Genomic DNA, 13,624 nt, shown 5'->3' with positions numbered 1-13,624 from the left:
CTAGCCCTGTCAAATAAAAATAATTCGTTATCTACAAAATAAAAAATAAACGGAAGCTATTTTTGACGATCTATTTGTTAACTACGCCAACCCGAAATATCTGATGACAAAATATTTCAGTCTTCTTTATTTGCAAAATACATTTATTTCAAATGATTTAATAAAACAGATATTTTGACCTTTTTATTTATAAACTTATTTTATTAAAAAATATTTTCCAACATTTATTTAAAATATTTTTCTCTAAATAAATTAATTTTACCGTTATTTATAAATAACAACTGACAAGAAAAAATTTATTCGTTATTCGCCAAATGATTTTTTGCCCATCTCTGGATGTAGGCAATTAATAGTATTTAAAATGTGATATCTTTTTTATGGGCCTAGGCCTAAATCCTAATCCAAAACGTTTAATTTTTCTAATAAGAGGTTTTAAATCTTTCCAGAATGGTCTATTGCTTAGTACCGATAACATGAATATGTAAATAAGATTATAAAAAATTATCTAAAAGTGCATTAAGAAACAAAAAAAATGTATTTTTATTGTCGTTAAACTATTGCGGTATCTTTAACTAGTGTTCACTGATCAAAAGAACCCATAGAATTTATAATTTTATAAAAATAAAGAGTTGAAGCCTATTACTGGCGTAACGAGGTTCTTGAAATATTTGAGATCAAAGGGGGCGCTGTACAACATTAGGGGTCTAAATCAGCCTTTGCTTTTATATGCCACTCGCTGCCACGAAAGAGCGCATTTATTTATTTATTTAGTAAATAAATCGGTCACTAAGCTAGCGCATAGAGGAATAGCCCTGGAGTGGTATTGATAGTTCTGATTGAGCTAAGCATTGACATTCCTCTTCAGAAATCGCGTAAAGGGGGATGTAGAAACGGGGGGGGGGGGTATGTCGAGGTAGACTTTTATCTTACATACATTCCAACAAAGGCAGCGCGATCATGGCGCGATCTACCGGTTAGGGTTTGAATTCTTTAAAAGGATTGCCTAGCGGTGTTCCTGGATCTCAAAGACGCATTCGGGAGTGTCCACCATCGCACGCTCCTCTACAAACTCCAAAGTTTTGGCCTGGAGGGCAACCTGCTTCGGTGGGTTGAAAACTTCTTGGCGGGTCGCACTTCTCAAGTTCGCGTCAACGGTGCATTTTCGGCCACTTTCCCGGTCCAGAGAGGACTTCCTCGGGGCAGCGCCATTAGCCCTATCTTGTTCAGTGTCATGCTGGATGGGATTCCTCCACTCTGCCCGAAGGCGGTCGATCACGGGGAGCACGCGGATGACATCGCCGTCTGGATCAGCGGCTTTGACTGGGGGAATCTTTTCAGGACTATGCAAGTCGCTCTTGACAGGATCACCGACTACGGCGCAAACTGGGGACTAAACTTTCAACCTCTCAAGTGCAATTTTATGACCTTCTCTCGCGACACAGACTTTCCGGCGGCCCTCACTCTCACACTGGGCCATCAGCCGCTCACTAAGGTGTCCACCTACAGGTACCTAGGTGGTCTTTTCGATGACCGTCTCTCTTGGATTCCCCATATCGAGAACCTTTCCTCCTCTTCGATGAAGAGACTAAACCTCCTGCGAGCGGTTTCGGGTACCGAGTGGGGTGCAGGTCGTAAGGTTTTGCGGCTTCTGTATACACACCTGGTACGCTCCAGACTGGATTACTCTAGTCCCCTTTACGCGTTGGCGCCCGCTTGTGCCCTCAAGAAACTAGATAAAATTCAAAATGCGGCCCTTCGAGTCATCCTCGGGACTCCACCGTCTTCTCCTATCAGTTTAATGGAGACCGAAGCGGCCATTCCGCCCTTAAGCTACATGGATCTAATCACCCTTGCTCCATGTGGGGCGGCGGACACTCTGGACTTCTACCGCACTCTCCTGTGCCGAGACCTTGCTTCCTTGGAGATTTTGGAGCATCGCTTCCCAAAGAACAGGCTGCCTTTTCTACTTAGAGCTTGGCGCCTGGCTCAGGCCTGCAATATTGATTGGCTTTTCCACGTTACTGTTTTTTGCAACTCTCGAGCCTCACGCGAAAGACGCGATGGTTCTCTACACGAACGGTTCGGCTTCCCCCGATTCAGGGGTCGCGGTTGCTGACTTCGCAATTCCCTCCCTCAACGTTGGTGCGGTTAATTTAGTGGACTCCGGTCATCCTATTAATCGGGTCGAGCTATTTGCCATCCAGATGGCTCTCTCCTACGCGTCCACACAGCTGCGTTCGCCGGTAGTTGTCTGTTCCGATTCTAAAAGCGCACTCACCCAACTGCTAAGTCGCTCTATCTATCCGGTGGCCATCTGTATCCAGGAGCTTTGCGATAAGTACCCGTATCCGGTTTCTCTAATCTGGTGTCCAGCACACGTGGAAGTTCCCGGAAACGAGACGGCCGATCGTCTCGCCTCGGTCACTGGGCTCCAGCGCCCTTCTAGGGTGGACTTCCTCCTCCCGTCTACTCTTGTAGAAATAAAGAGTGCGTGTCGTCGGGCTCTCTCAGCTGAGTGGAGTACTGACTGGCAGACCAGTAGGGTAGTGCGGCCTCTTCGTGAGGCTAAACCCTTTCCCGGCTCTTAGTAGTGCTATACTTAACTTGAAACTCAAGCGCAAGGACGATACCCTTCTCTCGCGACTAGGTTGTGGTCGCCTTCCCACAAACGCGACCCTACATCGGTTCAACCTCAGTGTGACGGCCGCTTGCTGCGGAGCTATCGACGATGCGTACCACATCTTATTCACCTGCCCCTATCACACTGGGCGTCGCCCAGCGCTGGTTTCAGCGCTCCAGAAGCGCAATATTCCGAACACTCTCGTGGGGGTTCTTAAAGCAGTACATGGAGGTCATATGGACATTATTATTGCCACCTGTGCTATTCTGCGACGTGCGGTGCATTGACATTCTGATCGGTTTCCTTATTTTGTTTTCCTTTGTTTTTGGTGTAATTCTATCATTTGTACAGTGTTCTTCAGGCTTGTTATTGTTTTTCTTTTTTGTTTTGTTTGTTTTTAAATTGCGCGCCTGGTGTGAAGGCCCCCGCTATATACACCAAAAACTTGTACAACTTTATTCAGACCCCCCCCCTCGACTTTCCCCCCACCTCAAACTGGCACTACGCTGTCGGATTTAGCGCCTTCTTTCCTTCCCCCTCCTCTACTATTCCTCCATGGCTAGCGTAAGCTTATATGTGGCCGTACAGTGTATCACAATAGACGTATAGTTACAGGTTATTAAATCATGGACACTGTAGAGATACAATATCCATGATTAAATTGAACAACAAAAACTTACAGAATAGAAATAAAAAGGGTATATGTGGTACGACGAGCTAAAAGGGTCATTTAACAAAAATCGGCGCGCGATGTCTCGTGCGGCTTATACAAACCCAAAGGCGGATTCGGTTCTCTAATGTCGTGCAGCGCCCCCTTTTATCTAAAATCATTTCAAGAACCTCATTGATTATTTACATTTAAATATGCCGCAACAGCTCACTTAAGTTTTTAACCTTTTGGAGGAACCCCTACCACTTTGCTATTCACACTATTTTGGACGCCCCCAAATGTCATAGTCCATAAAAACCCACCGTTTGGTGTACGGGAGAACTAAATCCCTGGGAGTAGTAGGTAAAATATCCCCAACCTCCGGATACCATACACAGGCTTTGTTTATTATAGTTGGCTATATATGATGATTTTACCCAAAACGTTTTCAACATTTCTAAACATGTTTCATTAATTTTCGGTATATTCGACAGTAGCGTCGCAGGGCTTCAAGATTTTAGACAAGTGATACACCCTAGTGAAAATAGTGTGGTTTAACTTTTGGAAACTTATTACTTTCAGCGCCCTTCCTGCGTCCCATTAACCGTGAATAAAAGGCATACAATCAAAGATAATTTAAACTCGTACCCTAGATTCGAATACTGAGAGCTTTCACATTGACGGTTTTGTTACGAAGCGTTTACCCTTTTCCGGCACGTGACCTCAGAAAAATCGGGCTCCATCGGTTGCGGTAAGGCGCAAACCATGGAGCGAATTTTTTCTGAGTTCCAGCGGGAAGTGGATAAACGCTATCGGCAACGCGAGAGAGAGTGATTTCGAATCTAGGGTACGAGTTTAAATTATCTTTGATACAATGAAACCCATTCATTGTCTAATCGAGACAATGAGATCAAAAACCGATATAAATTTTAATGGCATCGCTTCAATAATATATATCATGTTCGTTCCGAGGACGGTATTTTAGGAAATATTAGGGGGCTTCAGAAATGTTTTACGTGGCTCAAGCCCGCAGGGCCGTTTTATCCAATCGTATGCTAAAGGTTTAATGAATGATCGACTCGAGATCGACCACATAAAAGACTATTTATTGTTGCCTTTCTGGATCTTTTTTTAGTCTATGGTATTATATCGTAGGTAGATGGCGATAGCATCTCCACAGAACGACGAAAAATTAAAAAATGCACTAACTTTGACCAGTGCTACTTAGTTCCTCCGTTCCTCACTACGAGGCGTTATTTGTGGGTTTTAACTTCCTTAAAGGGATCCATCACTCACAACAGGGGGAGGCATAGGGGTAACATGAAATCCAGATTTGCAGTGTGCTTCAAAACCAGTTTTTTTGTGACCCATATGCCTTCCCCTGTTGTGAGTGAGGGATCCCTTTAAGTTCCTTCCCTCCCCAAAGCATAATTTCCCTTCTCCCCTCCCAACTTGTACTTCGCTCGTAACATTCATTAGGAAATAGGTCCGATTGACACACTTTTGATAATTATGTCGCTTTTGCTAAGAGGTAATATTTCTGAGAGCCAGGACCTGCAAGTCACTGTTTATATAGTGCTTGTAAAAATAATGGAAACTTTTCACCTACAAGGTGTACAACAAGTGTTCCCTTTTAACCAGGTAGCTTTTTGGGACATATTAAGGCTTAGTAAAAACCCGTCTTTCTGTTTACAGGTGAAAAGTTTCTATTATTTCAACAAGCACTATATAAAAGGTCCTTGCCGGTCCTGGCTCTCGGAAATATTACTTCTTGGCGATTTCCTCGAAGGATGTTTTATTTAAGCGCCTATTTTAGTACACGCATAGACAATTAATATATTGAATATATTATTTATCTATTTTACACAGTATTATTCAATTGCCATATATTGTTTAAATAAATGACGTACATACGCAGCATCCTTCTCCTCAATCTGAGATCGTATTTGCTATGCCAGCACCTCAGTGGCAGCTAGCAGCAACAAACACAAGGAGAACACAGCTAGCCTTTAAACACGCTAATGCAGAGTAACTGTTGTGTACAAATTTCATTGGACGAGCCTTTACGCTGAACGTTTTACGGAAGGAGGACGACAATTTCCGAATTTTCTCCTTCTAAGGCAGCAGGCGCAAAAGCGTCTTACCAATGAAAACTGTACTCAAGAAAATCCACGACTTTTGACGTGTTGCGTCCTCCTTGTGTGGGGTGATGTGTTTGTTGCTCCTAATTGGCAGGGAGTAAAAACATTTATTTCCCAAAAATCATCGTGTGTTTCTGGTTAGTTTTACACCATTCCAGTTCCACTAGATGGCGCCACATGGATAGGATCACTTCAGAATCAACTCTCTGGTTCATGACGTAACGGGGGGAAGGTATTATTATAGTTTTTAGTTGTCCCTCGCGCTTGTAGGCACCATTTCTTTTATCATCATTTCCGTTTTAACATTATTCAAACCACCCGTAATTCAGAGTAAATGCATGGCTAAGGTTAGATAATATAATATATATGTAGAATTATTCTTTATTTCCTTGTGTTTTGGAAGAGATACAAAAATGTAAGATTCTGAATTCTACCTTTAGATATAAATACAAACTTTGGTGTAGCTGTAACTGATATTATCCTCTTTGATATTTTTTCAGGGTTATCCCAATTAGCAGACTGACTTAGCTAATCATAGTTAATATAAATATAAATAATCGCGAAAGAGCTTAACAATAATTTATAATATATTCAATTTTAATGATTATCTTACGGTGATATGTTAGATTCTACGGAATACCTCAATCAAACCTACTTTGACTGGATCATGGAAAGGCTGGTCCCATTCAAAGTTGATGATTATGTTGATGTCCATCTTATGAAATGGCTCATTTGGCTATTTACTCCCATTGTTGTAAGTTTTATCCAAGGGGCTGATCACTGTCTGTAATCAGTGTACAAGCTTGTAGCTTTTCTTGTGCTAAAGTGATTGCTGAATGCATTTAGCGAATGGCGTTTCATATGCTTGTAATTGGTGTACAGATTTTTGGTCCCTCAGTTTTATCCATTAAAATATCTTTTTAGAAAAACTTTATAATTATTTTACTCGTAGGTCAGTTTCTTGCTTCCAGTTTTGATATTCCTGCTTTTTTATGTATCTGCACTGATTATACATTTATTTCGACTGAGGCGTCTGTGGAATTCTAGTTGGGACTTTTTTGAGATTGGACGGAGAACTGTAGCAATATTATGGGATGCTCATGGCTGGATTTGGAATGGTAATTTCTTAAGAAAAAATTATAAATTGAATGTCATTGTCAGACAACATCTAGGAAGGACTCGACTATACACGCATAGACTGTACTTCGATTAAAATCAGGCTTACTATTTCTGTGTCCAAAAACATTTGATTTTTTTAATATTGTTTCAGGCTATGAAGTAGTTGGTTTGGAAAACATTCCAGGAAAGGGTGAAGGTGGAGCTCTACTTATATTTTATCACGGAGCGATTCCTTTGGATTACTACTATCTCCTTGCAAAATGTATTCTGTATAAAGAAAGAATGATAAATGTAGTGGCTGATAGATTTTTATTCAAAGTGCCTGGTAAGATTTCATTTCTTTCTTAACTGTATTATATTTTATTTATACGCAAATTTGTTAGGGTGGAAAGTATTGATGGAAGCATTCCGAGTATTCCCTGGTTCAGTATCTACTTGTGCCCAGGTACTTAAGGATGGTGACATGGTTGCAATTTCTCCCGGTGGGGTCCTTGAAGCTCAATTTGGAGATGAAAATTACAAGCTGATGTGGGGGAAAAGAATTGGTTTTGCCAAAGTAGCGATAGAAGCAAAAGTGGTAAGCTTATATTTTATGCCAATATCATTAGATGTCATTAAATTATCTTTATTTACCAACACAGCCGATAATTCCATTTTATACGCAAAACATTAGAGAAGCATTTCGTACAGTGAGCACTGGAAAATGTAATTTTAGTTGATGTTTGAACTTATTATAAAAACGTTGACTATGATCCATTTTTTATTACAGCATTCTTTAGAAAAATCTATGATAAAATAAAATTTCCAGTATTACCAATTTATGGGAATTTTCCAGTTAAATTAAGGACAATAGTTGGAAAACCTATACCATACGATCCAAATGCCACACCTGAAGAAGTTGCTAAAAAGGTATTATAAGAGAATGGTGAAAGTAGTAGAGTTTTGTAAAACATGAAATTTTTTTACATTTGTAGACTGCTGTTGCGCTAGAAGCTCTTATTTCTGAAAATCAAGATCTTCCTGGCAACATATTAAAATCACTATTACAGAGGTTTGTAAGCTTACCGAAGCCTAAGCTAAAAAAACTTGACTGATACTAGTTTTAACTTTAATTTTGTGGCTCATCATTCTTTAACGAATGATTTTGTCAGTTTGTATTAGTTTAACAAAATTATGTTAACAAAATTTCCACCTGGTGATTTTTAAGTGAAAGAGGGATTTTTTTTAGAATCTGCCAATGTGTTATTTATTTTCCTTTTTAAATTTTTCATACTTTTTAATAGATAGGCCTAGGAAAGGTTCTAAAAGCTTTTCTATTTTGTTTATATTATTGTATTGAGATGTAGTCTGTGATTGAGGCATTTATAAGTTGTTTTTGGGATGGAAGAAGAGTGGTAGATTTTCATTAAAATATTTTAAGATATTAAAGGTTTTTGACAATTGTGTAATGTAAAACTTTGACAAAACTCTGATCATCTTATGCTAAAATTCTGCGCCATGTTTTTATATTTATAAAAATTCAGTATTGAGTCAAATATCTCATATTTTTATTAGACAACCAAATATAAATGTTGAAATTTGGTTTTAGTTTCTAAATTAAATTTGCGAACATTGTAATACCAGTGTTTTGCCAATTTTGAAGTAAAAATTCAATTTCAGACAAATTATTTAATGGGAATTATATTACAACCCAAGTAACCTCTGCCACTCCAGGTTTTGGGAGTTAATCGCAAAATAGCAATTTCATTGTCATTTCTCCGGACAACAACCGTGATAGATTGTCCAATGCTATGTTGGACAACTTGAGCAAAATCACCTAGTCCATTAAAGTTTTTTTCTGAAATGCTGCCAAATTTTACAATCAAATCGTTGACTAAAAGCCCACTTTCTTCAGTGGGAGATTCCCTTTCCACTCTGTCAATTTTAGCTATTGCGTTTGCGTTTCTTGACTTTTCAAGAAGGTCTGCAGATCCACTTAATGATGGGTTGAATGGTGTTTTCGCATGTAAAGCGTGGAGACCCTCTTCAATATTTTTCATGATAACTTTATGATCAGTTTGCAAGCAAATGATTCGCTGTCTCGCTTCTCGGACTTGATAAATGTCGATATCGCTTCGAGGATAACCTTCCATATCAATTAAACTTTCTTTCAAATCAACATTTTGACTCTTTAAAATTTCAGAAAATGCGGCAATTTCACTTTCGATTTCTTCCTTTTTCTTTCCTAAATCTAGTAATTTTTTACTTAAGTCCTCCGTATCCAAATTTAACTCCATTTTGCCAGTCATCCAGCCACTTTATAGATCAGTGCTCACTGTTTAACAATTAACCCCGTTGAGTTGAGAATATTAATCTAGAGGTCCAATCAAAACGTCGGATTTCAGTAATTCGCGAAACAAGTTTTTAAAAAATAAGAATACTGCCGTCTGCTCCCAAATGAGGAGAAAACTTATCTAGTAAATAGTAAGAAATATACTATAGAGACAGATACTTCATGGTTTAAAATAAACTTTTATTAAAAAGAATATTGGGGAAGCTTTTCGAGCCCACTCGCTCCTTTTCAACCCAGATAGAAAATTTTGCGTTTATGAAAACTTTATCATTCTACCCGTGGCGCCGTCTATCTCTCAATGGTTCGTTCAAATAAGACGCGTTTTCCGGCAAAAAGTTTTTTTTTCAAAAATAATGGATGGCGCCACGGGTAATATGATAACATTTTCTCGTCATTTTAGAGGAGACGGCACATTCGTAATTTTCAAAAACTTGTTTCGTGGGGAGCAGATTTGATTGGATCTCTAGATTAATATTCCCAACTCAATGGTTAACCCCCTCCATCACCAAGTTTCCAGAATGAGAGACTCTCTCCAAATAATCGATTTGGCCCATTTGAGGCTTAATTAAATTGATTTACCAGCAACAAAAGCGGCAACTTTTGACAGTATGAAATTTTTGTCGAGGTAAATCAAGTGAGATAAGCGCCACATTCCCAAAAGTGATTCAAAGGTATAAGGTTTTGTCTTCTTCTGCCCTTTGAAAGCTACATCCTGAATAGAGAAAGTGCTTCAGCTGCCTTCATAGAGCTGCGTTTTTGCCTAAATTTCTATAAGACCGTATTTTTTTTTCGTAATTACGATCGAGATCGTACATCTGGGAACCTGTATTACTTTTTACGTTCCTGAAATGCTTGTCATTTTGATATTAATGAAAGTCATGATGTCACCAGAGAGAATGACGTCACCTATCTCCCGCGATAGTAGCGGAACCAAGGAGGATTATTATCCTCCTTGGTGGAACCACTCTACGGCCTCTCATTGTCTGAAGGTTCAAAACGAAATGGCGACAAGCTCGGCCGTAGGCGGCAGCATTCTAGTTACCTATGAGATTTCTATGTGCGCGACCGAGGTAGAGCCTAAGATTTAGCGTCTGCTACAGTCAAATTAAAAAGTCGTAAGAACTTTTTTTTTTAAATAAACTTATCAAAATATAAACAAACGATGTAAAAATTATATTAAAATGCAAGTATCTTTATTTATAAAGTCAAATTTACCAATTATAACGATGAAGTCAAATTAATAACATCTGCTTTAGCCACTACCTATCTAGGTTTCAATCTTCAATGGGGAACCGAAGGGGGCGCAGCGATAGGTTTCGGTCGCGAAAAACGGGAATTTCCAAGTCAAAAAAGGAAAAATTGTATTTTTCGTTTAATGCATTTATTGCCAGCGGGAAGTTTTTGATATAAAATGTCACAAATGTGGAAGATCTGCCGGGAGTAGTGGCGTACTCCTGGAATCCCAAGCGTCTGAGAGGCAGAGTTTGTGGATGGCCGTGTGAGGACGACCACCAATCCCCCAACGAGTGGTCGGGATACGTCAGCCGCCGGTGTCCCCACCCTTGTCCCCGCGTATCCCCCCGTTGGCGTGGCCGTTACACATATCTCACCCTGATGAAAGGGATCCCTCACTCACAACAGGGGAAGGCATAGGGGTCATAAAAAAACTGGTTTTCAAGCACACTGCAAGTCTGGATTTTATGTTACCCCTATGCCTCCCCCTGTTGTGAGTGATGGATCCCTTTAATCAGTTATTGTGTGCTGGTGTCTAAGGCCTTGGGTCGACACCGATGTGTGGATGTCAAAAAAAATATGGAAGCTCTCAGCCATTGAGTTGGGAATAAATAGAGGTACAACTAAATCTGGCTGGTGCGGGTCCCATTTCGTACAATAAGGAGACTTATTCAACTTTATCGATCTATCGTGGCGGCATCTGTCTCTAGTGGTGGAAACTATAATGCAATTGATTTTTTTCGCGAATCTGATGCGAAATTGAAATGTCTGATTTATCGTAACAAACAAACCTTTGAAGTTGTTTAAAAATAATTTTGTTCTGTCAACACTATCCTTTGTAACTCAAGTTACGGTGAGTTAGCTAATAATTATTTATTTTCAGCCATGTAACTTTACAAAATATAGATGGCGCTACCACCTAATTATAAAGATGAATTTCGTACAGTCTTATCAGAACCAGTCCCGCGTAACCATGGCAACCGAAATCGTAATTGTAATTGTAATTCTAGCAGTATTATTCCCAATTCAATGCTCTCAGCTCTGGCAGTTTGCAAATTTTTCGTAGGTCGGACTCGGGAGTAAAAATGTTATAGTTTAAAAGTTTAAATATTATTTCTTATGGTCTTCTTCTAATTTAATTATGTTTTCTAAAACGTTACCGCTACTTTTAGCCTTATGTACTTTGTATTTGGTAGATGGTCTGGAAATAAATCTGGAAAAGGTGATTTCTTTATTAAGCCTACTTGTGGTGTCAAAAAGTCATGTGATGACAAAAGTGACATAATTACCATGTCACTTTTGGTGATGATTCGTTTTTATTGAAACTAAAAACCACTTGTGGTTTTTCCAATTAATAATTCAATATGGAAATCTTAGGTGCCTGCTGAATCTTGTAATGTAGAAACAATATGTGATAGAATTGAAAATGCCTCTGTGGCAGTTCAAAGCTATTGCGAAGAACAACGGTATGACATAAGAAATCGTTGTTGTTTCAAGCAGAACTCCGTTGTTGGAATTGACATGAGTAATTGCAAGCTAGAGACGATATATGGGAAAATAGATAATTACACAGATTTAATTATATTGTAAGCAATATGACTGCATTTGCTATAATAAGCTAATAAAAATAAACTTTTAGGAGTCTTGCCAATAATACTGCACTGAATTGCTCCAATGAAAAGGAATTTTTCAGACTTGTAAAACTTGAAGTACTGTAAGTGTTTCTACTTACATTAATTTATATATTTTAAAATGTTAAATTCTAATTTTTATTTTATCTTTGTAATTAGTATTTTAGCGGATCAGTGTAAATGCCCAGGACATTGGAGGAATGAGAGCTCTATGAAAAATTACACATTTTGTCAGGGACAACTAGATGAATGTGACTACCAGAATGGTGAGTCTTTTTTCACATTTGTCATATCATTTCGGGCTGTAGTGTTATAAAAATTTATAATAGAATATTTTATTACCAATCAAATTGTAATGATCATGCTTTATACCTAAGGTTATAAAAATCTGTATTATTTTAATTTCATAAGAAAATAGATAAGTTTATGAAGTAAATAAGAGACATAATTTAGTTTTTGACAAATACAGACTCCTTGGCTTAAAATGGTTTGAGTGTTTAGTGGCAGATTCGATGATTCCTATCCATTTGGCTCTGGATATGTCCACAAGTTGCAGAAGTCATTCTTAAATTGGATGTCCGAGGCCTGATTATTCGTGGCCTCGGTAGTCCAATGGTAGTGGCGTTGGGAGGGTAACCTAAAGGTTGTAGGTTCGATTCCTGCCCGAGGTGATATGATTTTTCTCAGTTACTCTGGTATGGAACACTACGCAGAGGTATTCCTTGGTTTAAAAGAAACTTCTAATAGCATAGGATAATATTTCTTAAGGCATGACTTGATCAGGATTGATTTAGTTTTTGACAAACTTGAATGAAAAATAAACTTGTTTATGGTTTTTAATACTTGTAATTGAAAACCCAACCGGATGAATTGCGTATTTCATAGTTATTTTTATCATCTATCTAAATTCCTAAAATCTGAATTGTTTGGCACTCATTTATATTGATAGTTAGTAGAAAAATATTTCTTGTCCCATACGTGCTTTCGGTCATTTATCTTTTGTTAGTTTAACCTTGGAGCAACAAACACAAGGAGAACGCAGCTAGCCTTTAAACAGGCTAACGAAGGGTTTCATTGGACGAGCGTCACGAGCCTTTACACTGAACGTTTTACGGGTGGGGGGGGGGGGAGACAATTTCCAAATTTTCCCCTTCCAACGGCAGCAGGCGCTAAAGCGTCTAGCCAATGAAAAATGTACACAAGAAAATCCATGATTTTTGGCGTGTTGCTTCCTACTTGTGTGGGGTGTTGTGTTTGTTGCTCCTAGGTTGCGCATTATAGTTCATTATTCATTTACAAGGATTAAAAGGTTTTCTTTTGATCTAGTATCTTGTACCGACTTTGGGAGCTGTTTTCCCAATGGCCCTGGCATAGCTTCATGCCATTGCAAAACTGATCATTCAGGGTATAGGTGCCTAAGACAAGTGAGATTAGTTTTTGGGTTGGGTCATAGATTTTTGTTTATTTACATTTGTCTTCTTGCAGGGCGAATTCCCAATTATTCCATTCAGTGTTGGAATCTCAGTTCCTACTCTGGTCTTATCATTTTTTGTGTGGTTCACCCAAAGACGTTTGGTTAAGACAGAGTAGATAGCCATTTCTGTAAATTTGTTAATAACAGACAAATGTAAATTCTGACTACTCTATTTTTGTACAAGTGTACTTTCATTTAGTTATAAATTCCAAATGATTTGTTAAATTTTATATGTAAATAATAAATATGAAATACCAAATCTAGTCTTTTTTTTCTCTTTACAGTTATATGGTCAGATAACTTAAAACCTATTTCAAGGAATAGAAATTGCAGTGAAATTGGACAAAACTGACTGACAAAGTTTTGTTAAATCTTGGCCTGTCAGGGGTTTTGCTTTATAGTTGGTATTTATGCTGGGCGAAACT

General features: G+C 38.5%; 3 protein-coding genes across 3 annotated transcripts; 2 read left to right on the top strand and 1 right to left on the bottom strand.

Moving 5' to 3' along the window:
- The first annotated feature begins 5,620 nt into the window (after window positions 1–5,620).
- Window positions 5,621–8,156, top strand: LOC149935340 (DGAT1/2-independent enzyme synthesizing storage lipids). The gene is made up of 8 exons (XM_090153279.1): window positions 5,621–5,825; window positions 5,911–6,164; window positions 6,363–6,528; window positions 6,681–6,854; window positions 6,913–7,106; window positions 7,171–7,234; window positions 7,299–7,438; window positions 7,504–8,156. The coding sequence occupies exons 2-8, from the start codon at window positions 6,030–6,032 to the stop codon at window positions 7,621–7,623; spliced, it is 993 nt and encodes a 330-aa protein (XP_090009405.1). The 5' UTR covers window positions 5,621–5,825; window positions 5,911–6,029; the 3' UTR covers window positions 7,624–8,156.
- Window positions 8,055–8,868, bottom strand: LOC149935339 (26S proteasome non-ATPase regulatory subunit 9). Its single transcript, XM_090153280.1, has one exon. It carries the CDS (start codon window positions 8,815–8,817, stop codon window positions 8,194–8,196), a length of 624 nt encoding a protein of 207 aa, XP_090009406.1. The 5' UTR covers window positions 8,818–8,868; the 3' UTR covers window positions 8,055–8,193.
- Window positions 8,869–11,142: 2,274 nt separating this feature from the next.
- On the top strand, window positions 11,143–13,458 carry LOC149935338 (all-trans retinoic acid-induced differentiation factor-like). Its single transcript, XM_090152812.1, has 6 exons — window positions 11,143–11,316; window positions 11,472–11,680; window positions 11,734–11,808; window positions 11,885–11,991; window positions 13,052–13,149; window positions 13,211–13,458. The coding sequence occupies exons 1-6, from the start codon at window positions 11,236–11,238 to the stop codon at window positions 13,313–13,315; spliced, it is 675 nt and encodes a 224-aa protein (XP_090008938.1). The 5' UTR covers window positions 11,143–11,235; the 3' UTR covers window positions 13,316–13,458.
- Window positions 13,459–13,624: the final 166 nt, after the last annotated feature.

Source organism: Leiobunum rupestre, chromosome 7 (genome assembly GCF_980474605.1).
Source record: "Leiobunum rupestre chromosome 7, qqLeiRupe1.1.hap1, whole genome shotgun sequence".
Taxonomy (NCBI): Eukaryota; Metazoa; Arthropoda; class Arachnida; order Opiliones; family Sclerosomatidae; genus Leiobunum; species Leiobunum rupestre.
This window is presented reverse-complemented; position numbering and strand designations above follow the sequence as displayed.

Bases quoted from the DNA above. Each gene is read 5' to 3' on its own strand.
- LOC149935340 (XM_090153279.1), top strand. From the start codon at position 6,030: ATGTTAGATTCTACGGAATACCTCAATCAAACCTACTTTGACTGGATC. The intron at 6,855-6,912 runs GTAAGATTTCAT...CAAATTTGTTAG, and splicing joins ATTTTTATTCAAAGTGCCTG to GGTGGAAAGTATTGATGGAA. The intron at 7,439-7,503 runs GTATTATAAGAG...TTACATTTGTAG, and splicing joins CTGAAGAAGTTGCTAAAAAG to ACTGCTGTTGCGCTAGAAGC.
- LOC149935339 (XM_090153280.1), bottom strand. From the start codon at position 8,817: ATGACTGGCAAAATGGAGTTAAATTTGGATACGGAGGACTTAAGTAAA.
- LOC149935338 (XM_090152812.1), top strand. From the start codon at position 11,236: ATGTTTTCTAAAACGTTACCGCTACTTTTAGCCTTATGTACTTTGTAT. The intron at 11,681-11,733 runs GTAAGCAATATG...ATAAACTTTTAG, and splicing joins TACACAGATTTAATTATATT to GAGTCTTGCCAATAATACTG. The intron at 11,809-11,884 runs GTAAGTGTTTCT...CTTTGTAATTAG, and splicing joins CTTGTAAAACTTGAAGTACT to TATTTTAGCGGATCAGTGTA.